General features: G+C 48.2%; 1 protein-coding gene across 4 annotated transcripts in view; it reads right to left on the bottom strand.

Annotated features, from left to right (window-relative positions):
- Nucleotides 1-310: 310 nt before the first annotated feature.
- Nucleotides 311-11759, bottom strand: part of CCDC33 (coiled-coil domain containing 33) — a 187634-nt gene continuing 176185 nt past the window's right edge. For 2 of the 4 annotated variants that reach the window (XM_060278999.1, XM_060279000.1), the window contains 6 exons: nt 11295-11385; nt 10064-10191; nt 8152-8238; nt 3906-4025; nt 2263-2372; nt 645-705 (listed from right to left, as the gene is read on the bottom strand). In XM_060278999.1, coding sequence (XP_060134982.1) covers nt 2295-2372; nt 3906-4025; nt 8152-8238; nt 10064-10191; nt 11295-11385 — 504 coding nt within the window. In that variant the 3' untranslated portion in view covers nt 645-705; nt 2263-2294. Of the gene's footprint in view, nt 706-2262; nt 2373-3905; nt 4026-5851; nt 6021-8151; nt 8239-10063; nt 10192-11294; nt 11386-11759 lie in introns of those variants that run through there. The other 2 variants (XM_060279001.1, XR_009558188.1) reach the window with 2 other exon arrangements.

Raw genomic sequence — 11759 nt, 5'->3', positions numbered from 1 at the left:
CTCCTGGTAAGCAAGCACTGCACCTCCACCATAGCTGCCAACTCTCCCGTTTTCCCTGGGAAACTCCCGTTTTTCCAGCTGCCCGCAGCCGAAAAAAACCGGATTTTTTTGTTTTCCCCCGGTTTATTCTGGTGTGGCAGCCATTTTGGAACTGGGCGGAGCATGCTCAGAAGCGACTTTTGATGCTGCTCTGCCCAGTTCCAAAATGGCTGCAGCGCGACTTCTGGTGCGGCGGCCATTTTGGAACTGGGCACAGCAGCATCAAAAGTCACTTCTGAGCATGCTCCGCCCAGTTCCAAAATGGCTGTCGCGCTACTTCCGGTATGCTACTTCCGGTCCGGTCCCTTATTTTTCAGAGAGGAACTTGGCAGGTATGACCTCCACCCCACCTCCAGGATGCTTCTGCCCTCCCTCCACCTGCATTTCCAGTAATTTTCTTCTTTCCAAGCAAATCGGCATCAGCTGGTGGGAGTCCATTGATCTTGAAAGTATCCATTTGGGGGGGAATGTATGCCAAAACTTTAATAAAAGTTTGTTAGGGAATGCTATGCTCCATTCAGTCTCTTGAGGAAGGGGTATAAAACTTGAGGGGCATATTCACAAAAGATGATCTGCCCAGCCATTGAGCGTAGATCGCCACAGGTTGCACAAAGGACGAAGGCTCCAATACTTCTCGAGCTGAGTCTGCTAATTTGGATGAGTCTTCTGAGAAGAGGGAGAGAGCAGGTGTCAGGAAGGTGTCTAGAATCTCCATGACCCAGTTGCCAGATCTCCTACCCACTCTGTCTAGCATTCTGAGGGCCTGCACAAGGGGTGCACCCTGTAACATGGTGCAAAATTTCACTCAACATTTCTGTGTGTGGAAAAAAGGCAATGATGTAGAGCAGGCACCCCCAAACTCCAGCCCTCCAGATGTTTTGGACTACAATTCCCATCTTCCCCGACCACTGGTCCTGTTAGCTAAGGATCATGGGAGTTGTAGGCCAAAACACCTGGAGGGCCGCAGTTTGGGGGTGCCTGATGTAGAGGTTTCCTTGCACACACACCCTCTGGGCAGAATGACCTCTAGACATGCCCCTCCCCCAATCTGCTAGGGAGCCTATTTAGAAAGATCAGGCATCAGATGTGTTGGCTGTCAACCCCCGGATTTGAAGATAAGGAATCCTGTGGGGCTGTCAACTCCCGGATATGAAAGTAAGGGGGCTGAATAAGGGAATTTCCCACAAAAAAGGGAAAGTTGACAGCACTGAATTACTTGGTACAGAAAGTCACAAATTGCTGCAGGTAAGGTTGAATGACCCAGGGGGACCTGTGGGTGTTGGGGGTGGGTGGGCAGGAAGGAGAGGCTGGCATTGTGGGTGGGTGGGGGCGGACCCTGTGAAAAGGCTGAGGCCTACCCTGACTACTAGCTGAGTCTTCAGTGAGACGGGAGCTCACGGCCTGACTCATCCCTGCAGAGAAGCCTCTCGCAAAGGAGCATCCCTCAGCACTGATAGGTTAGGTGGGATTAGGCCAGGCCCAGGTGGCGCTGTGGGTTAAACCACAGAGTCTAGGGCTTGCTGATCAGAAGGTCGGCGGTTCGAATCCCTGCAACGGGGTGAGCTCCCGTTGCTCGGTCCCAGCTCCTGCCAACCTAGCAGTTCGAAAGCACATCAAAGTGCAAGTAGCTAAATAGGGACCGCTCCGGCGGGAAGGTAAACGGCGTTTCCGTGCGCTGCACTGGTTCGCCAGAAGCAGCTTTGTCATGCTGGCCACATGACCCGGAAGCTGTCTGCAGACAAACGCTGCCTCCCTCGGCCTATAGAGCGAGATGAGCGCCGCAACCCCAGAGTCGGACACGACTGGACCCGATGGTCAGGGGCCCCTTTACCTTTACCTATCCTTTGGAGCAGGCATGTGGAATGGGTTCTCAGGCTGCTCTCTGTAACATCTGTCCCCAATTAATGAAAACTAGGGACTCTGTGGATTGGCTTTGCATGAGGCAGAACCCCACTTTTGTAGGGGATTTTGGCACCCGAGGTTCCAAAACCAAAACCTCACCTCTGGTTGTCAGATTTCTGGAGAAATCCTATGGTCCCCTTTGGTGCAACATGAGACTGGGTGTGTTGCTGGACTCTGGACCCCCATCAGCCCCGACAATCTTGTCCAATGGTCATTGGATGATGATGGGAGCTGGAATTTAGCAACACAGGGCTCTCTCTCCCTGCCCTTGAGCTGCTGGGTCAAGACACCTGCCCAACAAGGAGCAGCCCTTGCACTGACCTAGAATGGAGCCAAGCCAACCTTGAACCAGGCTACTTTGGGGCGCTTGCCTTTGCTCCATATATCTTTGCGTTCTTCAGCTCTTCATCTCCTCTCCCTTCCTTCTCATCCTGTGAGTGGATAAGGGAGCACACTGATGAGCTAGAGACATACTAGAGCTTCCCAAGCTAAGTCTAGGCTGAAATTACTTTCCCTTTTGAAGGGATGCAGTTCCCAAGGTCTGGAAGACACCAGAGCTCCCTCATGGCTCTTATTGGCCAGATGTAGGGATGCAAGGAGGCAGCAATTTCGGTCCCATCCTGCTTTTGTTGCAATCAGTGGGGTTTCCATCCTGCTGCAGTTCAGCTTCTGCTAAAACTTATGCTTTTCGTCTTACTATCCACTATGGCTGAAGCTTATGTAATTAATTTCAGTGGAAGGATAATGTCAAAAACAAGGCAGGAAATAATGTAATTATGTATCTAATGTTTGTGGGCTGAAAAACGATTGCAAATACAGCATGCTGTATTTTCCTGCGTATAAGACTACTTTTTAACCCAGGGAAGTCTTTTCAAAAGTTGGGGGGCGTCTTATACGCCGGGTCGTCTTATACGCAGCTGCAGAAGCAATTTCTGGTGCTGCGAACATTTTGGAAATGGGCAGCACAGTGCTGGAAATAGCTTCTGCGCATGTCCAGACGCGATTTTTGGCTTCCGGACATGTGCAGAAGCGATTTCTGACGCTACGGACATTTTGGATATGGGCAGCGCGGGCATGTCTGGCCCACGGACGATCGTAGGAAGAGGGGTAGTCTTATACGGCGAGTATATCCCAAACTCTATATTTTAACTGGAAAAGTTGGGGGTCGTCTTATACGCCCAGTCGTCTTATACGCTGGAAAATACGGTATATACTTTCCTGACCTCAGGTGAACAAGCAGATTACAGGAATTTCTGCCACTATTTCTGTTTCCAGTGGAATTCTTTGTGTGCTAGATAGTTGTGACGAGGGATCAGGGAGAAAATAAATTCAGTTGGCATATGAAGCTGAATTTATAAAATTCTCTCTTTCCAAAAATAAGTTGAGAACCAAGACACATAAGCACCTTTTGAAATTCACACTTATTCCAATTTTTCAATGCACTTCTCCAACTGAACAGTCTTTCTTTCTTTTTCTTTTTTACAAAAATGCATCTATTAGGGGGAAGTCTCTATAAATATGAAAATATTGGTGAAAAAAAACATACAAAAATGCATTATTTTAGAAGCAATTGCTTGAAAAAAAATATGTATGTCAATCCAAACTGCATACAATCATGTGTTCATTAGGAAAAATTGGCACTAAAATTGCTGGGTGCATTTTCATGAGGATTTTTTTATTTATTTACTTTGCAAATTAATGCAGAAATGTGGAGAACCAAATTTAAGGTTGGAAAAATGAGAAACTAAGAGAATAGAAATTGACAGATGCTTCCATCCCAAGTTGTGACGGTCTGGATGTCAACCAATACCTGTTTCAATTAGATCAGGAAGGAATGGGATACAACTGCCCCACCCTTTTTGAAAACAGTTAGACATAGATGTCTCCCTAAGGCCCACGCAGAAAGCCATCATATCTTGCCCCGGGAAACTCTATTCCTGCCCACAGTTATGCTAGTTACTTACCAGAAATGTGTCCCCTAAGAGTAGAGGGGTTGGTGACAGGTCCAATCCAAGATCGCGCTCCAGAAGTCGGGTGCTGTAGTCCTGCTTCTCTCGCCCCCATTTCCTGGCAGAGTCCTCCAGCTGTGGCAGAGAGAACAGACAACCCCCTGTGTCAGACTTGTGCACTGTTCTGGTTGCCTTGTCTCAACATGGAGCTGGGAAAGTTTCAGAAAAGGGCAACCAAAATGATCGAGGGAATGGAAAGACTCCACTAGGAAGAACGGTTGCAACATTTGGGACTTTGTACAGGGTGGCCCGAGAGGAGGTATACTGCTTGAGAAAGCAGGTTCTCCCATAAAGGAGAGCATGGGTTGCGGAAGGGTTAACAAGACATCCCAGGGTGGGAGAGGCGGGTCAGTTTGGATGGCCACATGTGTGATTGGTGGGTGTGCTGTTGCTGGGGTAATTTGCTTGTAGCAAGTGATTGATTGACAGCCTTACCCTATATATCAGGCATCCCCAAACTGCGGCCCTCCAGATGTTTTGGCCTACAACTCCCATGACCCCTAGCTAAGAGGACCAGTGGTCGGGGAAGATGGGAAATGTAGTCCAAAACATCTGGAGGGCCGAAGTTTGGGGATGCCTGCTATATATGCTTAGAGAGCAGCTTTCAGTTCCACTTTTGCTGCTCGCAACGAATCTCCCGTCCGCCCTCCTCTAATTTTAGGTGTTTTTGCATTGACCTTGCTGCGCCTCTCATGGGGTCGCCAGTTTTGGATCAGGGGCCTGGTAGGAATTTTGCCACTTGGCTGATTGGCTGGTGCCAGGTGGTTTTTGCCTACTACGCTGCAATAAGTCACAACTTGTAAGGTTGGTGGTTAGGCATTGGTTCAAATTGGATGGTTGAGGGGTACGGATTTGGTTGGGCCTGCCCCTCATGGTTGCTGCTGCCTTTAGGGGTATTCCTTTAAAGGAATCCTGGGGCTATACATGTAGTCCCCGTATCCCCGCTAGGGGCCAGGGCCACGCATGAGCCTCGGGGAGCATCTGAGGGTGAGGTCAAGGGCGTGGCCCCTGCCCCTATCTCTCCTGGTAAGGGTGCTTACCTACTGGCTCCCCTACTAGGAGTCAGATCTGTCCCAGGCGGGGGACAGACGGCAAGAACCAATGCCTAAGCAACCACTCACATTCAGTTGTATTTAAATAAAGTTGTGGCCAAACTAATGCCAAAAAACCTTAAACTTAAAATATTGTGTGAGGTGTGAGTTATTGGGGGGATGTCTTGGTACCTTGGCACGCAATCAATATCCTACGTTCTTGACTCGAGTTCTCAACATGCACAATATCAGTAAAGAAAAATAATCAATATTGATTGATTGATTATATATCTACTTTTGGGACACCCTGTAGACAAAAGGTGGCCTGACAGAAGTGTATATTACTATGCATGGCTTGGAGACATGCATAATCCCCCATCTCTCATAACATTAGAACCCAGGGAGGGACATTTAACGGAGCTGAATATTGGAAGATTCAGAAAGTCCTTCTTCAGGCAGCGCATAGTTAAACTCTGGAACTCTCTCTGCCAGGAGGCAGTGAAGGCCACAACCTAGAGAGGATTGGATAAATTCATGGAGGAGGAGAGGGCTACAGCCGGAGGTAGCGATACTTCTGGATGCCAGTTGCTGGAAACCACAGAAAGGGAGAGTTGTTGGGGTTGGCCTAGGATATAGTTTTGTTTTGTGGTTGGCTGTGGTGGTCTGTTTTATGTGAGTGGGGTGGGTGGGTGTTCTGGGTCAGGTTAGCCAAATTGATTTGTATGCTGTTGGTGGGTTTCTGTCGTTGTCTTGTTGGGCTGTGTATGTGATGAAGGGGAACCATATTGGGGTGAAGCCGTCTTCTTCAATTTGTCCCCGTGTCAGTTTCAACTTATTGGCTAGTTTTTCTAGTAGGGCTGTTTCCCATACCGTCTGGTACCATTGGTCCATGCTTACTCCTGACAGGTCTTTCCAGTGTCTGGTTATGATGCTTCTGGTTGCTGAGAGTAAGTGGGTTATGAGTTCTTTGTGATGTAGATGGGCGTTATTGTCCACTCTCCCCCTTTTCCTCCCCAATGTCTCAACAATTGAAACTGATCTGTAAAAATGTTATGAGAGACATTGTACACGTCTTTGTAAACTGAGAAAACCTTCAATAAAAAAAAAATAGAAAGGGAGAGGGCTCTTGGGCTCGAATCCGGCTGGCGGGTTTCCCACAGGCATCTGGTTGGCAACTGTGAGAACAGGATCAGTGGTGTAGTGTAACGGACTGGGCTGGCTTGCGATAGAACCCCAGGGTGGAAAGTGTTAAACCCAACCTCCTTGTTGAGTGACGCATTCCATTCCTGAGGGGCGGGACTGCCATGAGTTTAAAAGGAATGGGGAGCAGTTATTTCAGTGGATAGAGTTGAGAGGGGTTTTGGGAGCGGGAGCGTGTGGGTAGTAGTAGAAGATATTAGAGTGTTTTTGGAGAAGTTTAATAGAACTATATTATTCAGCCAATGTTATCTGTAACTAAGAACATGATCTAAGAGCTTATACGCATGAAACCATTACGCATTTTACATGTCCTCTAGTTTAATAAAGCTTTCTTAAATGTTACATTAGAAGCGGATGTGCCTTGTTATTCCAGTGAAGTATCCTAACTCAAGAGGGTGGTGACTGTAGTGAGGAGGTTAGACTAAACCTGAGGAGCAGGAAAATAGTTTAAAACCTCAAGGTCAAGCCCAGGGAAGACAAGTGCCAGGAAGAAGGTGCCACAAAGTAGCAACAGGCTGCTGAGGTGAACCTTAGGTAAAAAGGGAATCCTGACTGTGAGCACAAGGTGGTTCCTGATACACTTGCCGGGAGTTAAAAGGGATACTGAGCCATGTTATTGGGAGAACTGGAACTGCACTTCGATTACTAGCAGACCCCAAACTATAAACAGGCAGTTTATTTGGGCGCAAGAAGGATAGGTGGGTTGTTTGTGAAATATCCAGTTTCCTTCAACACTCTGCTAGTGGTATAGAAAGGGAGGCACATTGCATTGGTGGGATCCGCACATATTAGGTGGGACCATCTGAAGTTTTAGTGATAGCGTCGGTGGGACGATCGTCGCATTTAACCTATGTGGGGGGCACCTAGGGTGGATGGATGCCCCAGGCACAGAATGTGGAGAGTGAATGAAGCCTATGCCCAGTCTGTGCCGCCACCCCCCCAGCCACCAAGCAGGGCTGCGCTGTGCTCCTGCCCATCTGTGGCCTTTGGCAAGCACAAAAGGCATGTGCCCAAAGGGCACACTCATGCTGCCTTGTGATGCATGAGGCAGATGCAGCAGGAAAGGCCCATGTCTGTTGCATCCTTCTCATGCAGTGCTGCAGCATTGCAAAGTGGTGTGGCGCTGGCAGAGCAGCGTGAGTGAGCTCCCTGGGCTTGTTGCGCTTGCCAAGGGCTGTGGGCAGGCAGGGGCGCAGCGGCATGGGGCTGGCAGGGCAGCAAGGAGTACAATGTGCCCCCCCAATGCACCCAGGGCAACCACCCCTCTGGCCCTCCCCATGCGACACGACTGAACAGGATGCTAGACTGGCAGCAGGACTCTTGCTATGTTCTTCTATTAAACTGCATCTCTTGTGCCCACTCTTTCAGGGTGATTTGCACATGCATGAAACACCAGTTTATACCTCTCCCTTTGATGGTCCAGAGGGCAGGACAGGACTAGCACCAATGGGTGGAGATTGCAAGGAAGCAGACACCACAGAAACATTAGGAGAAGCTACCTAATGGCGAGACCTGCCTTGGGAGCTGATGGGCCCTCCTTCGCCGGATGCATTTAAACAGAGGCTGGATAATGAATTATCAGGCGTGAAGCAGTTGCATTCTGCATTGCCGACCCTATACTGAGCAAATGGTTGGTGCTAGTCCAGATGACCTCCAGCTGCCATTTTGATTTCCCATGATGCCACAGAGTGACACTGCACTAGGAGCATTGAGGGAAATTAGACTGGCAGTCAGATCCAGCTGCCCATGACTGCTCAGAGCACTCCTGCTGTCAGGCAAGCTCACTGGGACTCACTGCCTCGACCTTCTCTCATCCCCCCAAAACCCACCTAGGTTCAATACTGTGAACAAATCCATATTCGGTATGACACAGATTGTGCCTTGGACAAATGCTTTGGGATGGAGCGTAAGTGCCGCCGCCGAGAGGAATTCATGCCAACGGATGTGAAGGTTAAAAAGAGGCCCCTTACCTGGCACTCCAAGGCATTGATGCGAGCCTCTGCCCTCTCCAGTTTTGAAATCAAAGAGAGCTTTTCGTTGCTGTTGGAAAACGTATCCTGTAGGGTGGGGAGAGAAAGTTTTATAACACAAGAAGAGAGGAAGCAGCACGAGAAAGGTAATACATGACCCAGGGAGCCACTGGGTTTCAGACCAGGAGGGCAATCCCATCCATTTCAGTTTCTCATTTTTCCAATCTTAATTGGGGGAAAAAACCTTCATGAAGATTCACCTGCATTTTAGTGTGAATTTCTCCCAATATGCACATTTTTGTATGCCGTTTGGGCTATATAGGCAAGTATTTTTTGTAAGCATTTCCCCCATATATTTTGTATGTCATTTTCACAAATATTATGCACACATCCCCCCAGCCCAAAGTGTGCATTTTAATCAACTGTTTGCTTGGAGAGCTGCATCACAAAATCTGGAAACTGAAAAGTTCCTGGGACAGCTGTTTTGGGCTCACTGGTTAGTTCAAAAAGTTCAAATCGGGTACTTTCTCATTTAGATGCAAGGAAAATCAAATTAATCCCCAGTCCTTGTTGCAAAGACCCATGGAATCAGGCTGCCTGTAACTCTGAAACACCCACTTCTCCACATACTGTACTCAATCTCTCTTCCTTTGAAAACTTTCTGCCCAACTGCATTATTTGCCGCTTGTTATTTGTTTCTACCCAGCTCTGCTCACCTGGAGATCAGCCTACAGAGGCCTCCCTCTTTCCCATCTCTTTAGAGGAGGACCACAGCTTTGTGAGTGTCTTTGCATGCAGAAGTTCTGATGTCCAACCTCTGGGCAGTGTGGGTTGCCCCCCTCACCCCCCCATGCTACGCCACTGCCTGGGATTTCTGATCAAAAGGATCAGGTGTCAGGGAAAAGACCCAGTCACAGTAGATTAATTATGGGCTTGTGGCAAACAGGGCAGTCATCTTCTCCCTCACTTTTGTCTTAGTCCAGGGCTGGATTAGCTAATACCATGGATGCTCAAGGAATTTGTTCTTTACACTTTCTGATAATAAGTGACCTAATTCACACTACTCTGGGGATCAGAAAGCAGCCTTACCTGGAATTTCACTAGGGATGAGGGAGAAAATAGGTTCAGTTGGCATTTAAAGGAAATTCAGTTTGCATTCAAAGGCAATACCCAATTCAGACTTTCTAAACAATCAATAGACTGAGCTGTAGCCATCCTTTGAAATGAGCACTTACCCAAATTTTGCAATGCAGTCCTCCAGCAAAGTAATGTGTAGAAAAAGGCACAATTCAAAGTGTTGGTGCTGACCTTTAAAGCCCTAAACGGCCTCGGCCCAGTATACCTGAAGGAGTGTCTCCAACCCCATCATTCTGCTCGGACACTGAGGTCTAGCTCCAAGGGCCTTCTGGTGGTTCCCTCACTGTGAGAAGTAAGGTTACAGGGAACCAGGCAGAGGGCCTTCTTGGTTGTGGTGCCCGCCCTGTGTAACACCCTCCATCAGATATCGATAAATAACTATCGTACTTTTAGAAGACATCTGACGGCAGCCATGTTTAGGGAAGTTCTTAAGTTTTAGTCTGTTTTTAGTGTTCTGTTGGAAGGTGCCCAGAGTGGCTGCGGAAACCCAGCCAGATTGGGGGGGGGTATAAATTATTATTATTATTATTATTATTATTATTATTATTATTATTATTATTGTATAGTAAGGTAAAATGTGAGCAAATTCAATAGGGTATTATGCACAGGTCACTTGCCCTGATTTATTTCAACAGGGAATTATGCACAGGAGAACTGTCCTGGTTTAATCCAGTAAGGTATTTTACACAGGACAAATGCCCTGTTTTATTTCTGTAAGGTATTTTGTCCAGGGTAAGTGCACAGGATGGATGGTTGTTGAACAGCAACATCTTACCGGTAGTGCTTGCTGCTGCAATATGATGGGGGAACGATAGCTGGAGGACTTGCCCAGTTCATCTCGCAGCCTCATGTTCTCCATCATCAAGGTGGAGTAGAAACCCTTGGACCAGTTGTCACCTGGAACTGGGGGTAAAGACAGCAGAAGATGCTCAACCAAAGGAAAGAGAAAGCTGTTGCAAAAAGAAGTAGGGAGATGCCTCTTTACGTTTCCAGGGGTGTAAGCTCAACTGATTTGTGGATTGGAAATTACCTGCTTTTGGCTGAATCCATGCTGTAACCTGTGGAACTGAAACCCGCAGTGCTAATTAATACATAGGGAACACAGAAAGTTCCCTTACACCAGGCACCCCAAACTGCGGCCCTCCAGATGTTTTGGTCTACAACTCCCATGATCCCTAGCTAGCAGGACCAATGGTCAGGGAAGATGGGAATTGTAGTCCAAAACATCTGGAGGGTCAAAGTTTGGGGATGCCTGCCTTACACTGTCTCCACCCATATCCCCTATGGACAGGCAGCTTTATTTGTAGATCTCTGGGTGATTTGCAGGAGGCTGACAAAGATTTCTGACTCCCAAGTGCTTAACAAAGGGATGGGTCCTCCATATAGTATTGGACTTCAGCTCCCATCAACCCTAGACAACACAGTCAGTGGTCAGGAAAGATGGGAGTTGGAATCCACCGGACTCTGGGAGACCACAGGTTATCCAGATGTGATTCAACAATGGCAATGACAAAACAGCTTGCTCCCCTCAACCCTGCCAAATTAGGCTGCTGGAATGAAGAAAGCTCAAGGGAACCGGCAACTGATTTTTATATGCAATGACTATAAGCTTAGCTCAAGTTGTGAATTGCAAAACAAATCCCTGTGCTTAGCAGTTGATCGGAGTGATCAGAGGCACCATGCTATAGAGAGAGAGAGAGAGGGAGAGAGGAGATTTTTTTTCTAGAAAAAAGGGTGCTGCTCCTGGACCCTCCTTGCCATGACCACTGTGAGCACCGCCAGCGAGGTGACCAGGGTGCACACAACCAGCAGCAGAGCACAGTGTGTGGAGGGGAAAGAGCTGAATCTCCTGTGGCAGAGTGTTCCCAAGGACAGAGCCAATTACACGAAACGCTCGCTTTCTTGATGTTGTCACATGAGCCTTGCCAGTGCAGGGAACTAACTTTGAATGGCAGCAAGTGCGGCAGAGCTGCTGGAGATGCACAAATTGCTGGCAGTCCACTCACCTGAGCCGAGGGATGCATCTGAAAATGGGAGGTCCTCTTTTGACCGCTCCTTCATCTTCCCTTCCAGCATCATCTCCATCCTCTCAATCACCTTTCAGTGGAAAGAAGCACCAGGTCAGTTTATAGGAGGGGACCCTTCACTCCACCCTAAGCTTCTGATGTGATGGTCTCCAGCAATGGGCTCAGTGCTCCCGCTCACTACCGTAGACCAGCAGTCGCATTTCATTGCAAAAGATGGAAATGGCAAGGAAGCAGCTCTGAGTGAACTACTGGGCAGGAGTGCCAGTTTGGCTCCACGACCATGAGTGCCATGGGCTGTGGCTGCCATGCAGAATGCATGGCCCTGGCACCGAATTTTGTGGCTGCCCGGCCCCTTCATAGGGAATTTTGTGGGTGCTTGGGCATCCAGGCCCCAGGGAGTTGGCATCTATGCCACTGGGAAAGATTTGGTATAACAGTAAGACA

This window comes from Zootoca vivipara, chromosome 9, assembly GCF_963506605.1.
Source record: "Zootoca vivipara chromosome 9, rZooViv1.1, whole genome shotgun sequence".
NCBI lineage: Eukaryota > Metazoa > Chordata > Lepidosauria > Squamata > Lacertidae > Zootoca > Zootoca vivipara.
Note: the sequence above shows the minus strand (reverse complement) of the source record. Positions and strands in the feature narration are given on the sequence as shown.